A 15741-nucleotide genomic window follows, 5' to 3' on the forward strand; every position below is an offset into this window, starting at 1 on the left:
TGGAATATAAATATAGATATTTTTGGACACTGATAAATTATTTACATTTTCACATATTTCACTGTATATTTTAAAAGTTAATGATTTGAGTTATTTATATTGTAGCTATGTGAATCTTTGGAAGAACTACAAAACCTGAATGGAAAACTTCGAAGTGAAGGACAAGGAATTTGGGCCTTACTAGGCAGAATCACAGGGCAGGTTAGTTTCTTTCCAATTGCTATCTCCTCCTCTTCTTGCTCTCTGTGTGATTTCAAAGATCAGATCTCTATTACAACTGTCACTCCACTAACTGAAGAATTCTGTTTAATCAGGGCCAACTGATCCTCTGGGATAATGATTTCTGCCTCAAATACATCTAGAACTTTGGAAGCTACCTACTGAGAACCTGTAGCTTAATTGGGTTGTTTTAACAGCTATCTTATTTGCAGATTTTTTCATTCGCTCTAATTGATTGACCTGTTATTTGTGATGAAGCTAAGATTTGAAGCATGAGTTACTTCTACCGTGTTCTTCTGCCTCTAATGTAGCAGTTTTAGTTTCCTTGCCACATTTCTTCTGTCCTGTTCTTGTGCTATAATTAGATTTTGTTTTTGTTTTGTTTTGTTTTGTTTTTTTGGTGTGGTAGGGAGTGTGTGTGAGAGTAAAATTTAAAAGAAAAACTGGAGAGGTTTATTTTCTTTTGATTTGGTTTTGAAACGTGTAAGAAATGGTTCTTGAAGCTTTAATGTAAAGGTGTAGTTTTCCCCTTCAGTAGCTATTATTGTAGTTATGAAAAAAATTACTTTATCCTTGAGCATATTTGGCCTGTTAAAGTTCTTGGTATTGAAAAGAAGCAGCATTGCCAAATGGATTTCTTTGAATGCTTTTCTTTAGTACTGTGTATATAATTCTTAAGAATTCATTTGAATAATTTCAGTTATTTTTTTTAAGGATGATGGAGACTCACTGTGGTCCTTTCACTATGAAAATAGTTTTATTTATGAAGGAAACTTTTGAAAGAACAGATATTTTTCATTGAACTTGTCTTAAAGGTTTGCAGAGAATCAAATTCGTTATACAATTTGCGTACACAAATTATTTTAGAAAGTAATACATACTGATATGTATTGTGTCATGCTAGCTCTGAAAATGCTTCTTTTGTGAACAAGATGTATGTGGCTTGTATTATAATGAATAAGAGTATAAAAGGCGAGAATGAGTAGTTGCATATGGAGAATTGACCTTTGTTTCTATTGGTAGGTTGTTGATGAATTTTGGGAAGATGATGGTGTTTTATATGTTATATTTAGAGATGTTAATGCAAGCTATTATTAATTTATTTGGGAAGCTAGCATTATCTTTTGGCTTGATTTGCAAATTTGTCTCATAAGAATCTCCTATTTAGTATAAAACAATATCTATATAAAAGAGTATTTTCATTTATTAAATCACTTGTAACAGAAGTGCATGAATTTCCTTATGCAAATGTAAAATATACAGCAGAAATAGAATTCATTTGTACCACTTGCAGGATACTTTTTTCCAGTTGGTTGAACAAATGCAGGCCCACCAGGCCACTGAAAAATGACTTTGATAGATGGTTGCTGTCTGAGAAGCCAGCATACTACAGATTAGTAGAAACCCAAAGAGGATCTAATTCTCTTTGTGGAGAGTTTGGTCCAATAAGATAATTTTTCTAATTAACCTTTGGAGCACCAGTGTAGCTGGAATGTTGAGGAGAATAAACGGCCTCAATATTCTTTTCGTCAAGTCTACTTTTTTTTAAGTTCTTAAATTCTTGTTCTTGTCTTTCACTTTTAAAGCTAAAGTAGAAGTTTAAGTTTCATAATGTTTTAGCGGTCCACTGAAAATTGATGAAAGTATGTAATTATAGGCTTCTAATGGCAGTAACTGTGAGACAGAAACTCATTTTAGTCCTTTTTGCCAATATAAAAGCTTGTAAAACATTTCCCCCTCACAATCCTAGCATATTAGTTGACTTGAGTCGCGCACAGAGGAAAATGTTGCTTTATATTTTTTCTTTAAAACAAAATAAACTGCATTTGTTCAAATCAATAGAAGTTGAACATACCAGCAATTTTGCGAGCACCCAAGGAGAGAAAACCGAGTAAAAAAGGAGGCACACAAAAGACATCTACTCTTCCTGCAGTACTTTATAGGCAAGTAATGAAACTATGACAGATTAATTTCATGTATTTTTAAACTAATACTTTTTAATAACAAGATGCTTCAAATATTTGTGAATGAATAATGTTTATGTTGGAATTTAAGTTAAATGCATTTGAAGTTCATTTTATTAATACCTTCATCAAAGATGCTTTCTAGATTGAATGATCATAGAAGAGATTTTGCTCCTCTTTTAATAAGATGAATCACTTTTTGTATCCTTTAAGTAACTGGGGCTATATGTGCATATGCTTCATGGAAATGAACAGTCCTCTTTGGGGAATTGGAAAGTGACTTTAAATAATGTAGATGATTATTTTCTTAAATAGTTAAAACAATATATTAAATAAATGGGCATTTATATTTATTTTACTTGAATGAGTTTGAGAGGTTCACATGTGTTTTTAGGTGGTGGCGGGTATTATAATATAGTGAACAGTGGTGGATATTGAAGAAAAGTTTTACATTTGAATTGGTCTACATTTTTTTCTCTCTGTGCTCAGTTGTAATATTTTCATTCCCCCAAATATTTTCGTTCTGGGTTTTTTTTTTGGCTCAGTATTTTACAGTGTTCACCGTTGTAGCAATTTTACATTGTTATTAAGACTTCTTTCCATACTTCAGTAGGTTTGGATCTTACTTTCTTTTCATGTAACTAATGACATTAAGTGAGAAAAGTTTAGAAGATGCTAGTATGTTTTTGTGTGTGTATACACACACAAATTATCTATTCACATACACAAGTATATATGCTTATGTAAAGTTATAAATATTCTCCCTACAACCTCTTTCTTTCTCAGAAGTAGCAGCAGTAGCAACAATATCAGTCTCTATAATTACTGTCTATTCTTGGTTGGAGGCTCTCTCGATAGGTAATAGCAAATAACTTCCCTGAAATGTAGGAAAAGCCCACTAGTGTCTTAGTGCACTTTGTGAAGACTAGCACCTTCTCAGTCTAGCTTTTCTAAATAAAATTGGTTCATTTAGAACCCTGAGGCATATCACTTATTTATGCTTCTGACTTTTTATCACTACAGTTCATTTTTGTTTCAGAATATAGTTTAAGTAATTTTCCATTTTTACTCTGAGCAACTTTGAGACCAAGTACTTGTTATTGTCATCATTGTATATGTGTGTATGTGATCTTTTTTTTTTCTGGGATTATTTAAAAATTCAAATGTCATTGCTGTTTCTGTACATGTGTGGATCTTTTAGGTTCTCAACAACTTTTTCCTCACCCTTCACGTTCCTAATATAAATATACCCCAGATTTTTAGGTCATGGTGTTTGTGCTCTCAGGAGTAGTTATGTTGTCCTTTTGCACAAGAAAAGTTGGATTTCTTAAGAACAAACAAAAATCTAAAGTAATGGTAACAGGGACTTCCCTGGCAGTCCAGTGGTTAAGACTTTGCCTTTCAGTGCAGGGGCTGTGGGTTTGATTCCTGTTCGGGAAGCTAAGATCCCACATGCCTTGCGGCCAAAAGACCAAAACATTAAAAAAGAAGAAGAAGAAGAAGCAGTATAGTAACAAATTCAAAAAAGATTTTAGAAATGGTCCACATCCATAAATAAATAAATAAGTAAATAAATAAAAAAAATAACAGCAACGACAATAGTAAGATTTCCCTTTTTTTCCCCCCATTCTTTACAATAAATATCAATTGGTATATTTTTAAGACTCAAAGCCTGGTTTTGTAAAGAGATGTGTAGCTTATTTACATGTTGAAGGTTCTTTGAAAGATTTATAATTAATGGTAGAAAATAAACTGAATTTTGTTTGTGAAGTAACTTCTTTTATGTTTTAGAGAGGTAGAAAATTGAAAAATTTTTTTTCTAATAATTTGTTTCTAGAGGAAAATTGGTTTAATGTTAAATGGGCTTTACAGTGATAATTAAGATAGATGATGTTAAAATAAATATCTAACATATGCCCTTCTCTGAAAAGTTTGACTCCAGCAATATTTTAAATTTATACTCAATCCAAGCTATTTTCCTACATTCTCAAAAGTATTCTGAACTAATAGTTATTGACATTTATACATGTGTTATGAAAAAATATTTGATTTCAATAAAAGAAATGTTAAGTTAATCATGGTGAAATTTTGCAGTTTTAAAAATATGCTGTAAATTAACTGTTCACTATGATAATTATTATTCTGATCCTTTATATTCTGCCTTTATTCAAAGCTGTGGAATTTGTAAGAAGAACCATGATCAGCATCTTCTTTTATTGTGTGATACCTGTAAACTCCATTACCATCTTGGATGTCTGGACCCTCCTCTTACAAGGATGCCAAGAAAGACCAAAAACAGTTATTGGTAAGTAAAATGGAGAGGATTTAGATGTTAGCACTGCTTTGCTCTTAGTTTCAGCAGTGTAAGATTCAGTGTTATATCATATTGCTTTATAATAAAGCTTTCAGTACATTTTTAATTGATATTCTTATAATTTGCCAGTTTTATTGAGATATAATTGACAATTAAAAATTATATATTTTCAAAGTTTACAGCTTAATGATTTGATATATGTATACATTATGAAATAATCACAATCAAGCTAGTTAGTACATTTATCTCCTCACAGTCATCATTTTTCTGAGAACACGTAAATATTTATTATAGCATTATATAAATAAAGATGTAGCAGTTTTTTTGATAAATGAATTTTAAGTTGATTGAGGCTATTTTGGTATATTAGCAATGGTTTCTGAAGGCATGAATTCTGTTTAGTGTGTTTATAAGTCTCTTGCTTATAAAATTTTTTCAAATGCTTTATTTTTGTTTTGAAATGGAATGAATTTATCAACAATTTGTCTCCATATTCATGCTTTTATTTGTAATTTAGCATTTTATTTCTAAATTAGTGTCACCAAAGACTGCACTTCTGGTATTTGTCATTTGTTGCTAGATGTATATTTAAGTTCAACCGTTCTTTGCAAATCTAGAAACATTTGACATATGTTTCTGAATTATGTTTTTCATTAAATTAGGCATGTTGAATCACTACAGGTGTTTGATAAAAGCTTATGATATTTATAAGTTTTATTCTTAATTTTAGCCCAAGGGAGAGAGAGATGTTCAAATTCTAGTAGATTGATTTCATATCGGAAGAATATAGGCCATGGAAAGCTTTGGAATGAACATGACTATTATTTTTATACAAATTTTATACAAATTCTAGTTTTAGAAAAGACTGGACCCCAGATTTTTAAGGGGTAATCTATACAAAAAGGTGTGTATTCTTCAGACACAATAAAACATGTTTTCTGACCTCATTGTTTTATTTCATAAACCTGCCTCTGTTCATTTTATTAAGAAGCTCACATTCTTTTACCATTTTCACATGGTTTCTTTTTCATAGTGTTCTTTTATCAGTTTGTCTTGAGAAAGTCGTACTGGTTAACTCTTTTCAAATATAGTGGAGGGTATTACTTTTGATATAAAGAGAAACTGCTGTTGCTTATTAGAATCCTAGCAATGTTAATAAGCATTCTATGTGGGTTTCTAAGTTGAAAACCCGTTTGGTAGTCTCCAGGGCCAGGGAGCTTTGTCATCATCTTGAAAGTGGAGATGTGCTTTTCTCTTCTTAAATGAGGTTGTTAATTTGTCTAATACTACTCTGCTTGCAGAGCTTTATTTTCCAGTGTGTGAGAGTTTCTGGAATAAGGTCAGATGAAAGTGCATAGCCTGGGATGTTTTAGTGAAAGCTCTTCCCAGAGAACCTAAGCTACTTAGGGATCTATACCCTGGTTGCAGTGTTTTAAAGTAAAAGTAGAAGCTAATATTGCAAAGTGAGGTCTTCAATATCTTATAGTTTCTAGTGATCAAATTTCCTTTGGCCTCTAAAATCAACTTAGCTTTGCTTAGCAATTAATTGGATGTATTAATTTTGGAGTAATTTTTGAAGAATATTTTTTCTTAAGTGCTCTCAACTGTGGGAGGCAGTTTTTACTTTTTGCTTTTTTAACATTTCCAGTTTCTTTTTGAATCTATATTAGAGACAATAAACGCTAAAAAAAAATTCACCTTCTAAGTGCTTTTTACCATTAACTATGCTTTTTAGTTTATTTAAATCTGTATGTATGTGAGAAAAACTGTGTAATGGTCTACTGCTACATCTTTTCTCCATTCTGTTCATGATAGCTTAAAATTGACCATGGTTAGGAGTATTCATACCACAGAAACTGGCAAAAGCTACAGATTAGGACTTTTGCCCATATTTACTATCACACTGTTGCCTAATTTCTCTTTTAGTCTCTACTTAGTTTTCAGTCTTTTACTTAAGGAAAGAGGTCCTGTTACTGGACATTTATTTCATGACTAGTCCCTAGTTTGGGGCTTAAATTTCTGCAGAGCCCACCGGTATGCATTTCTGAATGTCACCAGTTTCTGCTTTTGCTGTCTTTATGCTGTGCAAGCCTGTGTTAACACCCTTACTTATATATCCCTCTTAGGTTCACTGCCAGCTAGAGTTACTGTGCAGTACTGTATATTGCTTTATTTCTCAAATGCCATATTGTGCTTGATAGACTATCCTAAGCAACTGCTGTGCAGCTCTTTCTTCCAATATCAGCACTGATTTCATGGAGATACTAGTTCTAGATCTGGATGCTTTCTGTTTGGTCCATTCCACAATAGTTAACTGTGCTACACTGGACTGATTTAAGACATGTGACAACAAAGAAGAGCTAGATAAAGCTACAGAAGTAATTATTGGTGGAGAATAGGGAACTTGAGTGAGTTCATGTTAGATAGACTTTTTAATGAAATAGAAGTAGTCTGTTGAGAGGGAAAGGACCTGGAATAATGGGGGCTTGAGAAGAGATGAGATAGTTTGCAACAGTTACTGTAGCAAAAAAATCGGAAGTAACTGACTTGCTGAAGCTGCATTGCAAGAATGTTCAGTGAATTTGTTTAGTAAGTGTGATTAATTGATTTTTCTCCAATAATGCTGAACTGTCCCGGAGCGGAAGAGGGGAAACCTAGGGATTTATTAGGTTAGGTTAGAGGTGGGCAAATCAGATGAAGAATATTAGGTGGGTGAGGCATTTGGCAGGGGATATAGGGGTTAGTGAAGGTGTAATCTAGGCTCTATTTTGTTTGTACCTACTCCCAATGTTTGAAATGTGTTTTATTTCACTTTTAGTTTATGTGATTTTGGTTGGTTTTTTTAAAATATGTAATTTTGAACACTACCTTACATTCTTTCTAAGACAAGTCTGATAAGGTATAAACAGTAAGTGTTTGACTCGTTAGAGTAGTTCACATAGTAAATACTTTAATTTTAGGTTACTAATCTTATGTTTCCACCACCTATCTGATCAGAATTTGTCTTGCATTTTCTAATCATTTAAAGAATATTGTGAAGAGTATTACTTGACAGAGAATTGAGTAATATTACTTAAAAAATATTACTCATTTAGTATAATGTCCTCGAGGTCCATCCATGAAAAAATACTATGGTCTGAAATCTTTGAAGACTGAAAGAGGTAATCTATAAAGGAAAAAAAAGTAAATCATAAAGTATTTATAACATTTGGGAAATAGAATATTACTGGATTTATTGTTTACAAATTCATAAAATCTTTTTTCTTTTATCCTTTTATTATCTGGATATACTTTTATTTATTAAGACAAAAAGAAAATATATAGTACAAACCCTTCTATGAAGAATTTTGCAGGTAGTTTTTTCCCCCATGTTTGTCTTTTTTTAATTTATTTTATTGGCTGTGTTAGGTCTTTTTTGCTGTGCACAGGCTTTCTTTTAGTTGCGGTTGAGTAGGGGCTGCTCTTCATTGTGGTGCACGGGCTCCTCATTGCCGTGGCTTCTCTTGTTGTGGCTCATGGGCTCTAAAGCACAGGCTCAATAGTTGTGGCACATGGGCTTACTTGCTCCGCGGCATGTGGGATCTTCCTTGAGCAGGGATCGAACCTGTGTCCCCTGCATTGGCAGGCAGATTCTTAACCACTGTGCAACATAGGAAGCCCCCCATATTTGTCTTGATAATTTGTCTTCCTTTTCTCACATTTACTCTTTTTTGTTGAGATATAATTGACATCTAACATTTTCTTAGTTTTAGGTATACAACATAATGATTTGTTATAGGTATATTGTGAAATAATTACCACATTAAGTTTAGTTGACATCCATCACCACACATAGTTACAAATTTTTTTTTCTTCTGATAACTTTTAAGATCTACTTTCTTAGCAACTTTCAAATATACAGTACAGTATTATTATCTATAGTCACCATGCTGTACATTACATCTCAGGAGTTTTTATTTTATAGTGGGAAATTTGTGCCTTTTGACCACCTTTACCCATTTTGTCACATCCCCTCCCCTTGCCTCTGGCAACCACCTATCCGTTCTCTGTATCTGTGCGTTTGTGGGGATTTGTTTTTGTTTTTAACATTTCACATATAAGTGAAGTTATGTAGTATTTGCCTTCGACTTATTTCATTTAGCATAATGTCCTCAAGGTCCATCCATGTCGCAAATGCCAGGATTTTCTTCTTTTTTATGGCTAAATAACATTGCATTGTATATATAGACCACATTTTCTTTATCCATTTATCTGTTGACGGACACAGGTTGTTTCCATGCCTTGGCTATTGTGAATAATGATGTAGTGAACATGGGAGTGCAGATATCTTTTCAAGATAGTGATTTTATTTGCTTTGGATAAATACCCAGAAGTGGAATTGCTGCATCATATGATAGTCCTGTTTTTAATTTTTTGAAGAATCTTTATTACTGCTTTTCAGAGTGGCTGTACCAATTTGCATTCCTACCAATAGTGCCTGAGGTTTCCCTTTTTTCCATATCCTCAGCGGCACTTGTTATCGCTTGTCTTTTTTATGACAGTCATTCTAATAGGTTTGAGGTGATATCTCGTAGTTTTAATTTGTATTTCCCTGATATAGTTTTATATAGGCATCTTTGAAATTTTCTCTAAGAAGTGGGGAAAACATGGGGAAAGGCTTAGAAATAAGAAAAAAAACTATGGTGTAAAATCTCTGAAGACTGAAAGAGGCCAAATAATATTACATTGTATGTATATGTGACATTTTGCTTAGCCATTCAGCCATCAGTGGACACTTGGGTTGCTCCTATATTCTAGCAGTTGTGAATAATGCTGCCATGGGTGCATGAATTGAAAGAGACTACTTTCAATTCTTTAAGTATATTCCCAGATTTGGAATTGGTGGATTATATGATTATTCTATTTTTAATTTTTTAGGAAACTACCATATTGTTTTCCAGAGTGCTGTATCATTTTACATTCCTGTCAACAGTGCAGAAAGGTTCCAAGGTTCCAATTTCTCCACGTCCTCAGCCACACTTATCTTTTTTCTTTTTTTTGATAGTAGCCATCCTAATGGATGTGAGGTGGCATCTCATTATAGTTTTGATTTTCTTTTTCCTGATGATTGGTATTGTTGAGTATCTTTTCATGTGCTTGTAATATTTGTGTGTCTTTGTAGAGATGTTTGTTCAAATCCTTCTTCAACATGTAAATTTACAAGCCAAAGTTGCAATAATACTATCTTTTAGGATAATTTTTTTAGCATATTTGTATCTTATGTAAAAACCAAAAAGTGGAGTTATAAACCATTGTTACAATAATACTAGCTTTTATAATTCACATATTAATCTTTATTGAGATCTTTATTTCTCCACATAGCCTTGAGTTATTCTGTAGTGTCCTTCTCTCACCCCTGTAGGATTCTCTTGAGCATTTCTTGCAGGACAGGTCTAGTAGTAATGAATCCCCTCAGCTTTTATTTGCCTGGGAACGTCTTGATTTCTTCCTCACTTTTTTTATTTTTCCTAGTCAATCTCATTTTCTCTTCATGTAAACAGATGTTACAAGTATTAGAGATTCGAGCTCTGATTTGGAGGTTAAAAAAATTAGCATAGCTAGAGTTAAAACAGTGGTTCTAAACCCTTGATTCACATTAGAATAATCCTGGGAACATTTAAAAAATACCAATACCTGGGTCCCACTCACAGAGATCCTGGTTTAACTGGACTGAGGTGAGACCCCATTATTAAATTATTTTAAAAGGTCACCTGGTGATTCTGATGTGCAGCCATAATGAGAGCCAGTGAGTTAAATTATAAAGCTAATTTTTAAAGTAAGCTTCGTACCCAAGATTACTACAAACCTCATTTCATTTCAGATAAATCACTTAAGAGCATGACTTTAAAAAAAGAAAAGTTGAAAATTGTTTCTCATTTGTGATTCTAGGATAGCATAGTCGAGCTATGCTTTATTCTGAAATAAAGCAAAATAATTTTAACATCACAGGAGGCTTTCTACTAGTGTAATCATTGGGATCATATTCCCTCCAAAGGAAAAAATAGGAATACTGTTCATGGTGAAACCATGTTTCTGCCAGTAGCAACACTTTCAACCTGTTTTCTGACCAGGTGCCCTGATCAGCAGTCTCTTTACTGTGCAGCATAGGTGAGGCAGGAACAATCCAAATCATCCTGAACTCTGGTCCCACAGCTGTTTGCAGTTGGCTAACTGGCCATTTGAAATGTGTAATAAAACCCACATCTCCTTAGCAACGAATTTTCCTTTTTAAATTCTTTTTACATTTGTGTGCGTGGGCTAGTGAAATGGTGTCTCTGCAAGTGAGTATTGGAATCACTAAAGATTTCTGATTCTTCACATTCACAACAAAGTAACACTGCAGATTCACTGTCTTCCAAATAAGAGCTTGAGGCGCAGGGGCTGGAGGTAGTGCTGGGGGTAGGCGACTGCTGGACTGTGACCATCTAGGCACTGCTGAGCTGTTCCGGGCAGGGCATTCTTGTCCTGAGTGTGGGGGGTGGGAGGGTGACGGAACTGGGATGGGGCAAGGGGTGTGGGGTAGGGATGAGGGGCATGGGGAGGAAGAGGAGGAGGAGGAGGCTGCGTGAACAGCCTCAGGCTCCACACCCGCCACCGGACTCTTGAAGACTGAGGTGCCGGTAGGGCGGCTGCCTGGCGGGTGGTCGGGTGGTTCAGCAGCTCTTCCTCACTTTTGAAGGACAGTTTTGATGGACATAGGATTGTTGGTTGACTTTTTTTTTTCTTCTTCTACCACTTTAATTATATTGAACCACTTCCTCCCAGATTTCTGATGAGAAATCCACTGTTGGTTTTATTGAGGATTCTGAACTCCCTGCTTTCAAAATTCTCTCTGTATATTTCTCTGGAAAGTTTGATTATAATGTGTCTTGATGTAGAACTCTTTGAGTTTATTTTCCGTGGCATTTGTTGGGCTTCTTGGATATTTATATTTATGTCTTTCATCAGATTTGGAAAGTTTCCAGTCATTTCTTCAAACATTTCCTCTACCTTTTTCTCTCTCCTCCTGCTGGGACTTCCACAGTGCAAATATTTACCTGCTTGTTGATGTCCCACCTATCCCTTAGGCTGTGTTTACTTTTTTTCAGTTATTTTTCTTTCTGTTTCTTAGACTTGATAATTTCCATTGTCCAGTCTTCAAGTTTGCTGATTCTTCTGCCTGCTCAAATCTGCCTTTTACACCCTGTAGTGAATTTTTCATTTAAGTTATTGTAGGTTTCAGTTCCAGAATTTTGTTTTGGTTTATTTTTAGGTTTTCTGTCTCTTTACTGATATTTCCATTTTGTTTATACACTGTTTTCTTGACTTTCTCCTCAACCTTCTTTAATTCATTGAGCATCTTGTAAATCTACCATAAAGTATTTTTCTCATTTAACTCTTTGTTTTTTCCATTAAATGGTCCATACTTTCCTATTTCTTTGTATGCCTTGTGTTTTTTTGTCAAAAACTTGGTTGTTTGAATTTAATAATGGAAATAAGATTTCAGTTTTGCTGAAAATGAGATTCTCCTCCATCCTCGGCTTGCTGTGTTTTTCAGTTAATTAATTAATTAATTAATTAACTCATGTAGTGGGCTGTCTTTGTGCTGGGAACGTCCTGAGGTGCAAACTTACAGTTTTCTCATGCCTTTTCTGAGCCTTTCTCGGGGAAGTGTGGTCATTTAAAATGTTTTCCCATATATGCACTTTATTTTGAATGTCCTAGTTGTAAATGTCTGGTTCCCAAAAGGGTAAAAAGAAAAATGAAGGTAGGGAATAAAGTGTACCAGTCTTCTAAGTCCTAGAAGTCATTTCAGACCAACAGGTAGGGTTTGCAATAATAGGAGAGGTCACCCACCTCTTTGTCTGCTGTCATGTGATGAGAAACAGCAATCAGTGATCAGAGCACAGATCCCCAACATTTGGAGGGCAGGGTTCATTTTGTCCACCCTGGCTCTTAAAAGCTGTGATATGCTGTTGCAGGACATGTGCACAGCTGCCTGCCGTGTGGCTTAGGATGGGGGATAGGTAGCTGCTGCTTTACTAAGAGCTGAAATTGACCAAAATTAACTGTAATTTACCTGTACCAGCCTTTTCCAGGAAGTTGCAAGCCTTCAATAGACTCCAGAGTTCCAAAATAGATAAATCACACAGATCCTGCTAGTGTAATTGTTCTCTAGGTGGAGATTCAGATTCCTATTGCTTTCTATTCTGCCATCTTACCCCCATATTTTTAAAAATGCTACTTTAATACATTCTTTTCATAAATAATTTATATCTTTTTCTTTTATACATAGTGTGAGCCACTAATCAAAATGATCTTTTTTTCCCAACACTTCTTAGTCAACTTTTGCAGAGTTTTCTTAGTTGGTATATTCAGCATAGCTTGCCATTAATTAAGATTCAAGGATATTACAGCTGTGACAAGGAGTAGAGTCAGGGTCAATGAATGACTTTGATTTTCTGGTGTCAGAGTATATGTCACTTAAGGAAAAATCATGGTTTTCTAAGGGAAACTATCTTTTTAATGAGTACTGGGCCTCTTATGTTGATTCACTTAAATGTGGCAGTATTACATGTGTTTTTATTATAGTTCTTAGGGATACGTGACATTGCTTTATACATTATACTTGTTACTCTTACAGGAATATATGTGCTTTTCTGTATATATAGTCATTGTATACCCTATGCTCACATGTTCCTGTGTATATTTTTATATATTCTAAACAAAAACCTGAATTTTGTATTTATAGAAGCCATAGCTAATGCTGGAAGGTAAAAAATAAATTATGAACTTATATTTTTTTCTTTATGTAGGCAGTGTTCAGAATGTGACCAGGCAGGGAGCAGTGACATGGAAGCCGACATGGCCATGGAAACCTTACCAGATGGGACCAAACGATCAAGGAGGCAGATTAAGGAACCAGTGAAATTTGTTCCACAGGATATGCCTCCAGAACCCAAGAAGATTCCAATAAGAAACACGGTAATTTATTCCCTAGTTACCATAATTATTACAAAATTCTGAGGTCAAAATTTAAGGGGTGAGAAAGACAAAAGGTAAACTTAGACTCAGTAGCCAATGAAAGAAACATGTATATTTCTATTAGTTACTCTTGAGAGTTTATTTTTTTTATTATGAAATATAGCAATCATACATGAGAATGTATAGTTTTTTTTTTTTTTTTTTTTTTTTGGCACACGGGCTTAGTTGCTCCGCGGCATGTGGGATCTTCCTGAAGCTGGTATCGAACCCGTGACTTCTGCCTTGGCAGGCAGATTCTTAACCACTGTGCCACCTAGGAAGCCCGAGAATGTATAGTTTATATATTCAACATAAAGCATAACAATAATGAAGACCCATTGTGTTCACAAACCCACTTCAAAGAGAACATTACCAAAGCCTTTGAAGTCACCTTTGAATCCCTCAGCACTCACTTTACCACCCATCTAGCCCACAGGTCTCCTCCTTTCTCAACTTTGTATTTCTCATTCACACCTTTTTTATATGTATTGGGTTGGCCAAAAAGCTAGTGTAGGTTTTTTCATAACCTAACCTCTTACAGAAAAACCCGAAAGAACTTTTTGGCCAACCCAATATATATGTATGTGTGTATGTGTTCATAAGTGATACATAGTTTTGCAGGGTTGAATTTTGTATAAATGGAGTCAAACTTTTTTTCCTGTTATTTGATACTTTGACCAACATTATCTTGATTTGATTCATACATGCTGATCTATGTAATTGTAGTTCATTTATTTTCATTGATATGTAGTTTTGTATTGAAAGAATAGATCATTATTAATTTATCTTTTGTTCTATAGTTTGGCAGTTTTGTTATTTCCATCTTTTTACTTTTATTATCAACTCCATTTAAAATATTTTCCTAAAAGTCTCCTGCAGCATGGTAACAAGGAGTGTATAGCAAGGAATGGATTTGCTTAGTTACAAGATCCGCATCTTCAGATTTGCTAGGTAATTCCAGTATTTTCCAAACCAGTTTACACTTATATCAGCAATGAATAATGTTACTTTTGCTCCCAAACTTGTTTTGTCCAGTGTTTTAATGCTTTCTAGTGTGATACATGTAAAACAGTATATGGATATTTTATTTTGCATTTCCCTCCATACTTAGATGACTTAGAGCATCTATTTATATATGTAAATCTGTATTGGTTGTATTTCCTCTTCTAGGACATGTATGTGCAAGTCTTATTCAGCTTTTCTATCAGGTTGTTAGCCTATTTCTCTTTGAAAATTCTTGAGATCAGAGTTTAAAAAATTTCTTCCAGAAAGCATTTATGTTTGTTATTACCAGGTGTCTGGGAGCTTTACCAACTTAAGACCCAGGTAGCCTGAATTAAGAACTAATGTCTTTTCTGAGGTCTGTAGAAGAGCATTTAGTTGAGGTACAAATGGAGTAGTTGTAAAGCCATTTGGTCATTAGACAGCATAGTTGGGAATACGATACTCTAATCTGATACCAGAATAGTCATGTGTCTTTCCATAGCAGTGTTATCTATGGGAAGCCAGGTATATCCACTTACTAACTCATGAGACTGAGTTCATTCACATTAAATATTACACTTAACACTCCTTTCCTTTGCACTTTCCTTTGGGTGTGAACAGTTTTTCTTTTCAAGCTTGTGCAAGAGTGTAGGCATTACTTTTGTCATTCACAGTGTAATAGTGTAGAAGTTAATAAAATGTTTGAAGTTCATTTTACTTTGAGGAAATCGATATTTTAAAAAAAACAAACAAAAAAAATAAAAAAATTAGAAGTAGCATATCAAAAAGTCCACTGACAGCATGTATATGTTTGAGCTGCCAGTATATGTTTATTTTGCTGTTCTCTATTTTGGTTTGGTTTTTTCCCCACCAAATTGAGTACTATGAAGCCTGCTGTGGGAAAAAAGAGTGTATGTTCTGCATTGAGAGTGAAGTTGGAGAAGTACATAGCGGTTTTCTTTACTATTTTTTTTCTTCCCTAGCTAGTCATTCCAAATCTACCTAAAACATTTGGCATACTGAATCTCAGCTTTTTTGATGAAGCAACAAATATCTTTTTGACTTGTTCACTTGGTTTGATCAATGTTAAGAGAGATGAGCCCATGGACTCAATCTTTGTGCTCCAGCAAGGCTGCTAGTAGAAAAATGGCATCCACATTTTCCTGCTGACAGGCAGTTGCCATTTATCATGGTCAAAGTGTGCAGCGGGGAATAGAA

The 15741-nt window shown here is 34.3% G+C and overlaps 1 protein-coding gene across 10 annotated transcripts in view; it reads left to right on the plus strand.

Moving 5' to 3' along the window:
- Window positions 1–15741, plus strand: part of PHF14 (PHD finger protein 14) — a 188049-nt gene that overhangs the window by 51185 nt on the left and 121123 nt on the right. For all 10 annotated transcript variants that reach the window (XR_009053116.1, XR_009053118.1, XR_009053119.1 and 7 more), the window contains exons 11-14: window positions 106–201; window positions 2062–2162; window positions 4357–4488; window positions 13332–13500. Coding sequence is in view for 4 of the 10 variants with exons in the window: in XM_057730901.1 (XP_057586884.1) it covers window positions 106–201; window positions 2062–2162; window positions 4357–4488; window positions 13332–13500 (498 nt within the window). In the remaining 6 variants the exon portion in view is untranslated. The remainder of the gene's footprint in view (window positions 1–105; window positions 202–2061; window positions 2163–4356; window positions 4489–13331; window positions 13501–15741) is intronic.

Source organism: Hippopotamus amphibius, chromosome 4, assembly GCF_030028045.1.
Source record: "Hippopotamus amphibius kiboko isolate mHipAmp2 chromosome 4, mHipAmp2.hap2, whole genome shotgun sequence".
NCBI classification, from domain to species: domain Eukaryota; kingdom Metazoa; phylum Chordata; class Mammalia; order Artiodactyla; family Hippopotamidae; genus Hippopotamus; species Hippopotamus amphibius.